The 12,152-nt window shown below is 39.7% G+C and overlaps 2 protein-coding genes across 12 annotated transcripts in view; both read left to right on the forward strand.

Moving 5' to 3' along the window:
* The first annotated feature begins 444 nt into the window (after nucleotides 1-444).
* On the forward strand, nucleotides 445-6,885 carry hmg20b (high mobility group 20B). 3 transcript variants are annotated; one of them, XM_031318454.2, is made up of 9 exons: nucleotides 445-564; nucleotides 884-1,037; nucleotides 1,965-2,165; nucleotides 2,633-2,753; nucleotides 2,874-2,923; nucleotides 4,737-4,803; nucleotides 5,018-5,233; nucleotides 5,547-5,679; nucleotides 6,214-6,885. In XM_031318454.2, the coding sequence occupies exons 2-9, from the start codon at nucleotides 957-959 to the stop codon at nucleotides 6,224-6,226; spliced, it is 882 nt and encodes a 293-aa protein (XP_031174314.1). In that variant the 5' UTR covers nucleotides 445-564; nucleotides 884-956; the 3' UTR covers nucleotides 6,227-6,885. The 3 variants fall into 3 exon arrangements, with proteins under 3 accessions (XP_031174314.1, XP_031174312.1, XP_031174313.1); XM_031318452.2 differs by having other exon boundaries at nucleotides 446-564; nucleotides 2,871-2,923; XM_031318453.2 differs by lacking the exon at nucleotides 445-564 and adding an exon at nucleotides 571-720 and having other exon boundaries at nucleotides 2,871-2,923.
* A 1,583-nt stretch (nucleotides 6,886-8,468) lies between these two features.
* The window catches only part of unc13a (unc-13 homolog A (C. elegans)), a 47,959-nt gene continuing 44,275 nt past the window's right edge, over nucleotides 8,469-12,152 (forward strand). For 6 of the 9 annotated variants that reach the window (XM_036007361.1, XM_036007364.1, XM_036007362.1 and 3 more), the window contains exon 1: nucleotides 8,471-8,837. In XM_036007361.1, coding sequence (XP_035863254.1) covers nucleotides 8,816-8,837 — 22 coding nt within the window. In that variant the 5' untranslated portion in view covers nucleotides 8,471-8,815. Of the gene's footprint in view, nucleotides 8,838-12,152 lie in introns of all 9 variants that reach the window. The other 3 variants (XM_036007365.1, XM_036007363.1, XM_036007368.1) reach the window with 2 other exon arrangements.

Consider the following 12,152-nt stretch of genomic DNA (forward strand, 5'->3'; position numbering starts at 1 on the left):
CATTGCACTTACTGTATTTCTTTTTGCACATTGTGCACTCAATCCATTCATCCCTGCTTTTCCTATGTTAAACAGCTATTTTGTATTTGTTTCTGTATTGTTTATTTCATAATAATGATAAATGTGTTTGTTTGTTTATGTATGCACCAACCACCAAGGCAAATTCATTGTAAGCGTACCGTAACTTACTATGGCAATAAACCTGATTCTGATTCTGAAATGACCACTTCCGGTAAAAATATAAGCAAAAAGAAAATCAATACGGCTTTTTTTTTTTTTTAAGTACACTGAGTACGCCGTTTTGTGCTTTCTAGATTTTCATTCGTTTCAGGGATTCCATAAATAGTTTTAAATCATTAGGGACGGTCAATAGTAAAAGTAACGTCTTAACATTTACTCAAGTACTGTACTTAAATACAATTTTGAGGTACTTGTTCTTCTACTACTAGTCCATTTAGGGGGGGGTTAGGGGAATATCCAGCCAACCAATCATGATTCTCCGTGCCGACCAATCAGATGGCAAGCAGGGTTCTCTTCCTGTTTGGCCGAGGGACTCATTATCTGGTGAGTTGAAGACGTTTATCCAAAAAAGTAGAAATAATTATATAAAACTGCCATCGTCCGGAATGACTAAACATTATTGTATGCACAATACAACATTTCTTTGTGAAGAGTAGCAGTTTGGATTACCTTTTTAACTGGATATTGTACGTTGTGTGTGTGAGTGTGTATGTGTGTCTGTGTGAACAGTTACGTTAGCCGCATTGAACTGCTAGCAGTCAGGTTAGCTTAAGAAGTGGCATCCCTGCGATGAAAATAATGCTGAAATGTACTGTTGTTCGCATCTTTTTTTTTACATCTTCTCCCATGTTATTCTGCACAGACTTCTTCCAACGGCATAACCCTAACGGATTAAGACCCATTTTCACAAGTGCATAGTCCATTCCACGGAGATCATGGGAGGGATAAAACAAGAGCAGAGTGATACATCGCAGCACTCCAAACCATCCCATTCAGCAGATCAACCACAAGAGGAGGTGGGTACTGTTACATCTGACCAGGATCAACAACCGGCTTTGTAAATGACTTTAATTTTCACTCCTTAGCTGAAGGAATAAGGCTTTCAAGGTTTGCAACCAAATATTTAAATGAGCATGTTGGTTAAGGAGTTAAACTCTTTACACTCACCACTTCACATTTTGTTAGGTAGCTAAAAATAAATCACACTAATACAACAAACCAGCAATAATTCCGACCGTCTTACAGGTAAAAGTCTGGACACTTGTTGAGAAATGTATTTCATTTTTACAGAGTAGGTTGGCTGAGCATGCTCCATGCTTCTTTATGACAATGTCCTGTTAACAGTTAAGCAGAATAGTAGAAACATAAAAAACAAGGACAGACTGTGTCAGTGTATAAAACAGAAATGTAATATAATTCAACAGCACCACTAACTAGAACCTCCATAATGAACATAAATTAAAAATGACATGTCTCTGAAACGGGTTGAACATATACCTAACTGTATAACCTTCATGTGGTAGGATGTATTACATGGTTGTTGTATTAGACTGTATGTAGTAGAGGGTTAGAGTATAATAATCAGAGTAATTTTTGAGAAAAAAATGTCCCATATAATTCCAGCTGCAGCTTCTCAAATGTAAATATTTGCTGCTCCTGTTAGTCTTCTATGATGGAAAACAAAATATCTTTGGGTTTTAGACCTTTGGTCAGACAAAACAATCAGTCTATTGCCTATTTGTTGACATTTTACTGACCAAACGATTAGTAGAATAAGAAAAAAGTATCTGCATAAAAATCTGCATAATAATTAACGAAAATAATTGTTAGTTGCAACCCTAGTGTGTAGGCTAGTGTTGGTAGTTGTCTACTGATCAAGAATGAGTACTATAGATGAGTGAGCAGCCCCTGCCTTCATGGAAGTGGTGTTCCCCTCTCTGCAGCCAAAGAAGAGAGGCTGGCCAAAGGGAAAGAAAAGAAAGAAGGTGCTACCAAATGGTCCCAAGGCACCAGTAACAGGATATGTCCGCTTCCTGAATGAACGCCGAGAACATATGCGGGCCAGATACCCTGACTTGCCTTTCCCTGAAATCACCAAGAGACTTGGATCAGAGTGGACACGATTAGCCCCGAATGACAAACAGGTAGTTATTCAAGTTTTGCAAGTATTAATGTTACATGTATTGTTTAACATAGTATATTCAGTGCAACACATTACTGTGAGTACTGGGTATTTATTGATGCTTTATTACTGGGCAAATTGGGCTGGTATTCACAATTGCACACACAAACCCCAGTCACGAATAACATTGCATGTGTTATCACTGTATTTGAGTTTTGTTGTAAGGAGCATCATCATCTGTCTTGTTTACTTTCATAAAGATGTTGTTTGATTTTATTTTTTTAAAGCTATTTCTCATCTGCAGTGTTTTTCAGCCCACTGGTTGTGAAATGCGCATGCTGGCAAACATTTTTATGATAAAATGTACTTCATGACTTAATTTCCAAGAAGCATGCTTCAAAAAGTTTTCAAATACTCAAGCGCCTGTCCGTTTGCAAGACCGAATTTTTCCCTCAGTAAAGCAGCACAACATTATTTGTGCACTGACAGCGCTACCTGGACGAGGCGGAACGGGAGAAGATGCAGTATGCCCAGGAACTGAAGGAATATCAGCAGACTGAGGCCTATCAGATCACCAGTGCTAAGATACAAGACAAGAGGATCAAGAAAGGTGACCACTGAGCTGTATTTACATCAGAAATGTTATGTACACCACAAGGGCAAACATTTGTTTTCATGACTCTGTGCCATGTCAGCTGTAATATGCACATACATTTTTTTCTTTCAGAAGACACTCCATCGGTCATCATCAGTACTAGTTCAGAGTCATCTGTATCAAAGGTACATGAACCATACCAGGTTCGCCCTTGGCAACCAGATTGAGTCAATTGGCAACCGTTTCGTGGTCTCTGGTTGCCCCCTTTGGCAACCACCTGTTCAATATTTGTGTTTTTTTTATATATATATATATATATATATATATATAAAAACAAATCAAAACTTACAAAACTGGAACATTTATTTCAAAAGAGCTCAATATTTTATTTGGTTGTCTACGTAAATTTTAAACACTACGTTCGTGCGCAACACAACATTTCAGCTGTTGTGCGACCGCTTTCCACACACGCGCAATTGTCGTGAAAAGATACAGGCAACGCAATTTTCTGTTCACGTAAACGCCGCATGTTAAAATCCGGTGCTAATATGGCCGGTATCTACCAGACGAAATAGCAACGCGAATTTCGGTGCCTAATTACAGTGCCACTTAAATGTCTGCGCTTCTCTCTGATGCTCCGAAACCCACGTTAGAGGCAACAGAAACATCGCTGCATGTCACACTAGTAAACACTAATAACACGTTACACAGCTGGTAACGTTAGCCTACTGCTAGCTACAGTAGTAACTGGATTAAACACGGTTAAAATGCTGACAGTTAAACGGTGTAAAAGTGTTATTGTATTTCACTGTAGAGGATTCTAACAGGGGACGTACAAGAGTCTGGCGCTAAAGCTATGGGCTAAAAGACACAAACTAGCACTGGTCACTAGTGGTGGGTGGATCGATCCAAATATCGATAATATTGATACCGACGTTGGTATTGATATTGATCAATACCAGTGTAACGAGATTAATACTTTAGTTTTAGTTTCTCTCCAGTATGCACTGCTGCGGTTTTATCAAAGAGACGACCTGGCTGTCTGTGTCTGTGTAGGTGCCGCTGCTTTCATGTGGTCAAGTCCTGCCACAGCGCGGAGCAGGCACACTTTGCTCCTCCTCCCTCTTGTCATTTGATGTTGTACCGTCACGTGACTCAGCGCACACACACAGGCGGCACTGAGACGGCAGAAGAATGGCAGAGAGGAAGAGGAGCGCTGTGTGGCTAGATTTTCAGGCCAAAAATGAAACAACAACAGGCTGTACAATTTGTGAAAAGGCTGTAAGATACAGTGGTAAAACAACAAATTTATACAAGCATATTAAAATTCTGTCCTGGGTTTTAACTTATTAATAATCCAAAGGAAAAAATAACAAAAACACTTAACTAAGATTATGAAAATTCATTCAGATTTAGCACTTTGATGATGAATCCACCTTAATTATTAAAATGTATCGGTATCGTATCAGTATTGGTGATACTGGCCCTGTATTTACTTGGTATCGGATTAACACCAAATTTTGCGGTATCGTATGCAATTTATTCGTGAAAGAAGTAATTATTGTTAAAGGTTATTGATATTACGTTTTTAATAATCATTTAAATTCCCCCCTTTTTTGTGCTGATCCAAAAATGTATCTGATCTGTGACTCAAAACAGTGATCCGATCCGTGAGTTTTGTGATCCGTTGCACCCCTACTTGAGAGGGATGGGAAATTATATCGCAAGCCATTATCTCATTGTTTCATTATTAAAATGTGTGGTATAGTTACATACTGTAAGAAATGAATTGCTCCAGATATAGGCAATTTAAAACATGGCAACCGTATTGTCAATTTCGGCAAGCCAAAAGCTGATGCCTGGTTGCCAAGCCGGCAACCACTTTAAAAAGTTAGCTTTGAGCCCATGATACATATCTTATTACTTTATAGTCTGCAATGTCATTTTCACGTTCATTTCAAACTGCTAAATTGTCCGTTTGCTCATTATGTCCTCTAGGCTTCTGACCTGCCAAGCAGATTTGACATCCCTATCTTCACAGAGGAGTTCCTCGATCAGAACAAAGGTAACAGAGAAGCTGAAAACAGGAAAGGATCATTCTGATATATCACAAACCCATTTAACATGACATGGGTACTAAAGCTACGACAAATTGTGCCATTACTTTGTTAGCTAATAGGATATTTTAACAGTGTAAAGTAAGTTTAATCCAACATACCATGTGAGACACTATCTTGTGTGCTCATCAAATCCCGTTTTATTTCTCTTTGTGGTTTCAGCTCGAGAGGCTGAGTTGCGACGGCTTCGTAAGGCCAACATTGAGTTTGAGGAGCAGAATGCAGTGCTTCAGCGACACATTAAGGACATGTACAATGCCAAAGAGCGCCTGGAGGCTGAACTGGGGCTGGACGAGAAGCGCACCCACGCTCTTCACCAACATTTGCTGGCTATTAAACACACACTGGTCAACAGTCTGTCATCAGTCCCCCTGCCAGGTCAGCAATCAGTTGGCTGTATCTAGTCAGAGGAGAAATGCATGAATATAGATAGATGGATATTAGATAAATCTCCTGCTATTATGTTATATTTTCATGGTAGATTTATGTTGTTTAGTCCTATAGTATAAATGCATTGATAATGGTAGCATTCTTTAGCGACCACCAGTGCAACGACAGTGAATATTCATTAATACTCCTAAGAACTCCCAAATCTCCTAAGAATTGGATTGCCATGTCAGTGCTTCAATTCCATGATATTTCACCTTGAGAGGATGTGTGGATTTCATTCATCTGTGACTTTTCTGAACAGGTACAGGTGAGACAGCATCTCATGGGAACCTGGACTCATACCTAAGTCGTCTCAGTGGAGTGCTGGAGGGAAACCCTCACAAGCATCGTGCACTGTTCACCCAGCTTTGTGAAGTCCTTTCTCATGTGGACAGGTAACTAATATCAATAACGAGCCAAGAAATCATTCCTACCACAGGCAATTCAACTTTTTAACACTTCATCACTGAGTGTTAGATAAGACTCCTAGACATCACAACTGCACTAAGTGCAACTTGCACAATGGGTTTATCTACAGCTTTATCAAAACTTGTTAAACAGTTGTACATTTTATTTCCAACTTGTATATATTTTAAATTATTTGTTCTTATATTCTATCCTATTATTATTTCATGTATATTGTATCCTATCATTTCATGTATTTTCTGTATGTGTGCTGTGTGTCTGATATTTTGCTGCTGCAACACTGGAATTTCCCATTTTTTGGGGATCAGTACAAATCTATCTATCTAATTGTTTTAGAAAACATTCATTATTATCCACATTATTATTATTGGACCTGAGTCCAACAGGATTTTCCATGTAATTTGTTTACAAGTCTTAACTTTTAAGTCTCGAAAAGCCACATGTTATATTTATGTCTGAATCTTTTCTTTTTTTTCTAACTGCATGCTTTAATTCATTGTCAGTGAGAAGTTATGAGGAGACTCCAGCTGGAGACGCTTTCATTCCTGCATCAGAGGGACACGGGACAGGCTTGGTGGTATCAGGTCAAGTCAGTGCCATTCAACAGAGTATGTGGATTTCTCAAGGATAGTAAAGGCAAGGGTACAAACACGTCAAAACACCACACACACAGTCCATGTCTACATGCCTCTTCTTTATTAATATGTGTATTCATACACATGAGTTTTTGTGAATGTAAATCTGTGTGGCGGTGTTGAGGGTGTTTACAGTTCAGGAATTTCATTAAAGTGTATTATGTAATTTTATCCTCTGAACTGCTATAATTAAGTCAAATTGGATTGACCCTAACTCTAGTGTGTAGTATCAGCAGTTACCTACAGGCCCGTGACCTGTCCAATAAGACGAGCCTAAATAATAGTTCACAATAAATGCCATTTAATGAGTGGGGAATGTGTACGTAGTGTTTTTTTTTATTATTTTTTTTTATAATGCATGAAAAACATAAAATTGAAAAGGGTGACAATGAAATGTTGGGGTTTACATGTTTGAATTTACATTGATAATGGCAGGTTGTTGAATGGACAAGCAGTTTCACTTGTCAGAATATTATATATTTGTGAAGTATATTTGTATTTTCTGAAATATTCATTAAACCATACTGAAAATGTTTCCAACAAAAGGTGAATGTGTGCAATTTTGCTTTTTTTTTTAACTTGTTGTGAGGCTGTTGTCTAATTATTTAAATTTCCCCATCTCAACTTAAAGTTACATTACAAAACTAGAGACCATATTGCGATGGGATCACACCATCCGCCCGCGACGCCAAATCGGGCCAGGGTTGTAAAGTGGTGAGGCCCCTTCCCTAGTTCCTAACCCCCTACCTCCAACGACCTTGCTCGGACAACACCCATCTTCAAACTCAGCCTTCATTTTGATCTCAACTACACACCTGTAAAGTTTTGTGAATGCATCATGCAGGGTTGCGATGATATCACAGTGACAAAATCTGCCCACAGACATATAAACACCTGGCAAAGTACTCAAATCTGCCTTTGCGGTAGTTCCGGCAACAGTAGGTGTCTCCAGAACCACATTTTGCCACACACACACACACACACACACACACACACACTGACTGAACAATACCAGCGCCTCTGTCGTGGCTGGTAACAACTTGTTTTCCCCTCTTAAATATACAAGGCTGGATACAACTAGAAGCAACTGGCAAATAGGCCTTTTTGTGAGTCTGTAAAGATACAGCGGATGTTGTGTTCCTGCAGGGGGAGCTGTTGGCCCATACTGGGAAAAAGTCTTGAATCTGGTTAAAGGTTGTATCAGTTTGGTTGTTGGTGTGTTATTTAACTGGAAGGATGAAGGTGGTGTGGCCTGTTGTCACACTTAAACACGACTAAGTTTGACAATGGGATAGTCGGTCACACCAAGGAACAGCTAGAGGTTAATGGTTTATGACAAATGATCTATTTAGCTATTTCAGTATTCTGTACTCTCAGAAGAAACTCAGAAGTTTCTGGAATTTGCTTCACTGCTCTGCTCCATCAGCTGTGCACGCGGGCACTGCCTGTGATGACGTCAGCGCTCGTTAGGTCCGCTAGACAGGACTGATTGTTGTTCTCACAACAATGTCATGTTTCTAAGTGTCTTCTTAATCTGTTGGGTATTATACTGTCAGCTGCCAGAGTTTTCAGACATGAGGAAAGGGATTGGGGGGTTATTGCACACGATGTTTCTGATTTATTGGGAACGCTGCTTTGCTGGGTCGACCGTGGATGTATTAAGAGAACCTGTGCATCTCTAAAACTACTGTTCCGCCGTGAAAATGATTCCGACGTCAAAACATTAGTTCCGCATCACATTTTCCCCAGGTCACTCGCGCCCCACCGATCTATGGCAAGCCGTTTTAACATTTAATACATAAACTGAATATTTATTGCAAATATCTGTAAGGGCGCGCCACACACTTTGAGAACCACTGGTGTATGTGAAGATGAATGTTCTTTAACTGGTTCACTGCCAAGCCATTTACCCAGTCCTAGTGTTTCCTTAGAAGTAGGGCTGGCTGGCTATTGACAGAATCAATTATCATAAAATTCTTCACTGAATACCAACATGTTGATAATGTGATATTATCTGAGGATTGCTGAAGATGTTTTTAAGAAATGTGTTGAAAATGAAGAGGGAGAGGCTAATAATCAGGTGTTTCAGCATCTCAACCTCCACCACCGCTCTGACGTCACAGCCAGGAGCTGTCCACGCATCGGCGGTGCTGAAGCTGAACAAGATGGCTGTGTGTTGGGGAGTGGAGAGCTGAGAGAGAAGTGGCGGAAAGAGTCTCAAATTTAGACAGACACGCCATTAAAATACAGATAGGATTGCGACGCTGGCGTTAACTCTCGAAGTGTGAAGATTTTTTATTTTCGTCAGGCTAACGAGCCCCTGCCAGGACCCGCCTCTGCCAGCGACGGCAGGCTCCTTCATCTCCAGCCCAACAATTCATTCCCAGGCTGTATATTGCACAAATTAGCTCAATTAGGCTACGGACGCTGGTGAAGAAGCTGGACCCTGTACTAAAGGCGCATATAAGAAATGTCATTGCTGTGTGTTGGAGGTAAAGTAACTATAATCCATGTCTTGGCACGACTTGCTGTGAATTTCCTCGACCTGCTGGTGTGAGCAGTTTAAATAGCTCTAAGTCTGATCTTTACTGCTTTTGGGGATTCACGTGTAAGGATAACGATCCATCCATTAATAGTTTTTTATTTTTTTTATTTGCCACGCTATTTAAAGCAAATCCCAATAATAAGGCGAATATTTTACGGCACCTTTGGATGTATTATATCATATTTCTAATCTAAGTTCTTTTTTCACTATTATTTAACCTGAAATATTTCAATGGATCACAGCTTGGGCTCATTTTATACGAACCTGCCATTCCTACAACCGGATCGATTTACGGAGGAGGGGTATGCTCAAACATAGTAAAACAAGATGTAACCCACTATCAGTTTCCCCCCGTGTGACAGAAGCGTGGGGTGTTTTTTGATTCATGTCAAAAAACGGGGAAGCGTTTTGATTAAAAATCATCAGTGCAGACATTTCATCTTAGTTTCATGCGTAATTGCGCGGACCAAAAAAAAGGCGTGTGAAGTAGCCTACCGTGTTTATTTACAGTTGGGTATTTCTTTAAGCCACGCGATCGGCTGCAGCATTCACATTCAGTGGCTTATCGGTGAATCAGTATTACGCCCTTAAATGTCACTGATGTCTCTCACTGTAATAAGAGCATATCATGTAAGCTACGTTGTTTTTAATTGGTGAAGTTGGGGTTTCCCTACATGTTATGTATCAGGACCTAAAGCGAAAAAATGTAATGTCCGCAACACTGCTTTAAACTCCCATATTTAATATAAATGCAGCGTTTCGACCCTACTGGGTCTTCGCATTTATATTAAATATGGTTGTTTAAAGCAGTGTTGCAGACATTACATTTTTTCGCTTTAAGTACTTTTCATTTATCCTGCACCTGCCAGAAGGTGGGATGTGCACACAATTACTTTTATAAAAAAGATATCAGGACCTCCAATTAGAATCAAAAGACTGAATACCTCCATTTATTAAGACATTGTTTCTTCTAATTAATCCGAGTCCTTTGCTCACAGCTTTAAATTTAATTACATTAATGTGATACATTATGCAAATACCATTATCCTGGTCATCTCATGTAACCTCAACAACCTCTGGTCATCCCCAGATCCCAGAACCATGCTTAAAGTTTCATAAGGATTAAACATGCGTAATTTCTTTTTACATTGCCTCTTAGCAAGGAGAAGTTCTCCTTGTGTTTTACAACTCTCAGAACCTTTAAATGAAGTCCATGTTGTTACAGCATTCATTCAACATATTAAAAAAAACTGATCTGCAGCTCTCCTGAATCCTCAATGAGTTTCCAAAGTTGCACAGTTAATAACAACTCTGTAATAACACCAGAGCCTAAAATTAGCACCATGCACTCTGAGAATTTTGGGCCAGGTTGGGCTCATTTCCTTCTCTGAGACACTTGATAAATACGGTGCCTGATTTATCGAGGAGCAGTGAGGCAAAGATGGAAAAGTGATTTCTTCGGGCTTCTTCTTTAGATTCACGGAGAGGTTGGAGCAGGCTTGTAGTGTGTATGAAGAGGCTGCTATGTTGTTGACACCAGAGCTAGAGCTTATTGCACAGATGTCAGGATTGAGATCCAGGCTCGTTGGTGGTCCCTTTATGTCCTGAGGCTTTGTTGACATAGCAACCACAATGGTATTTTAGGTCTCTGCTGGCATTTTGTCATCAGTTTCTACACACTCTGTTATAAGCCTGCAGCTAGGTTTATATTGATATATACGTTTCCACGGTGGCTGTGAGAAGAATGAAAAATAAAATAGAATGATGAGCATGGCGGTTCACCTTGAGCTGCACAGTAACATAAGTGGGGCTGATAAACATTGCAGTAGCAGTAGATATGGCATTGCATGGTCAGATATGTGTGTATGCTCTACTTCCATGTCTTGTGATGTTAGATGTAGTCTTTGAAATGATAGCCTGTGCCACAGAAGCGGAATAAGCATATTCAGATCTGGCAACCATCCTCTTACTGTCACCCCCTGTAGCGGGATGCCAGTTCATGCCTTATAACTTTATAACAGAGTGAGCCAAGAGAGACATCCTCATTACTGTCACCTTCTCTCATTAAGGCATTATCCAAACATCTATTTAAGACTATTTACATATGCATGCAGACCATTAGGGGAGATCTTTTTCAAAAGGAGTCAGAAAGTCCAACATTAGAAATGAACATAATTTAGCAACAAACCATTCTTGGCTACTTCTATGTCTTATTACCATTTCAAACACACTACTGCATTACTGTAATAATGACTAAGGTTATTAGGAGTCTGGCAATAGTTGGAAGCAAAGAAAGATCAATTGTTTTTTCAATGGAAATATGTACAGTAGATATACTGTAGCATTCATATTCTATGGTTAATGATTCCAAGGCTACTTATATACTGTTTATATACTGTATATATTCTCTGAAATGTTTTAGGGCAGATGCTTAAAGTCTGCATTGTCTTTGTATGTTGCACCTTTTTCTGATTATAATGTTTCTCACAGGTTTTAATTTGTGTGTATGAGAGGAGTTTCCAATCATCAGTGACTACCATTGCATACTTTTATAGCAGTCATACTCTAATCAGTGTCACTGATATATTTCCCAAGGTATACTGCAGGTGTGTGACCGAATTTGATTTGGCAGAGGACACTCTCACACACTGTTTTTCACTTAATTGTGCTCATGAGTCATTTCTCTTTTTTGTCATAATCTTTAGATTTTCCTTGTCTGCCGGTTTATATTGTTATTCCTGGTGTCCGTAGAGTTGCTCTGAATTGTAGGCTCCTGGAAAGTTTTTGATTGGAAAACATCAGGAAATAAAAAGCCCCTTTAGGTCGTCCGCACTGGGGCGTAAGTAAATGTTTTTGTCCAATATATCCCAAAGAAAGAGAACATCAAATTCTGTAATTGCAATTCCTTTCATTCCTCCTCTAACATTTTCTGTTGATGGTTTGCATATATGTAACCCTTTTTTCACTTTCTCCCCTTTACTCCTTCCCTCTGTGCTTTAACTGCAGCAATGGTGGTTTAGTATTATGCCTGTAAGCGCCCCCCCCCACGCACCCCTTTCCGGCACCCCCCATCCCTGTCACACTGCGTGGTTATTTTTAGTGTTGGGGATGCAGCTAGCTCTGCCCGCATCCGACTGCACTGAGAGATTAATGGAGCACAAGAGAAAGAGATAGAAAGGGAGCACACGTGCATACTGGCCACATGGCAGGGGGAGCTTGTGAGAGCAAGTGAGAGGGAGAGAGAGGACCGATGACTGACTGG

This window comes from Sander lucioperca, chromosome 11 (genome assembly GCF_008315115.2).
Source record: "Sander lucioperca isolate FBNREF2018 chromosome 11, SLUC_FBN_1.2, whole genome shotgun sequence".
In the NCBI taxonomy this organism is placed as follows: Eukaryota; Metazoa; Chordata; class Actinopteri; order Perciformes; family Percidae; genus Sander; species Sander lucioperca.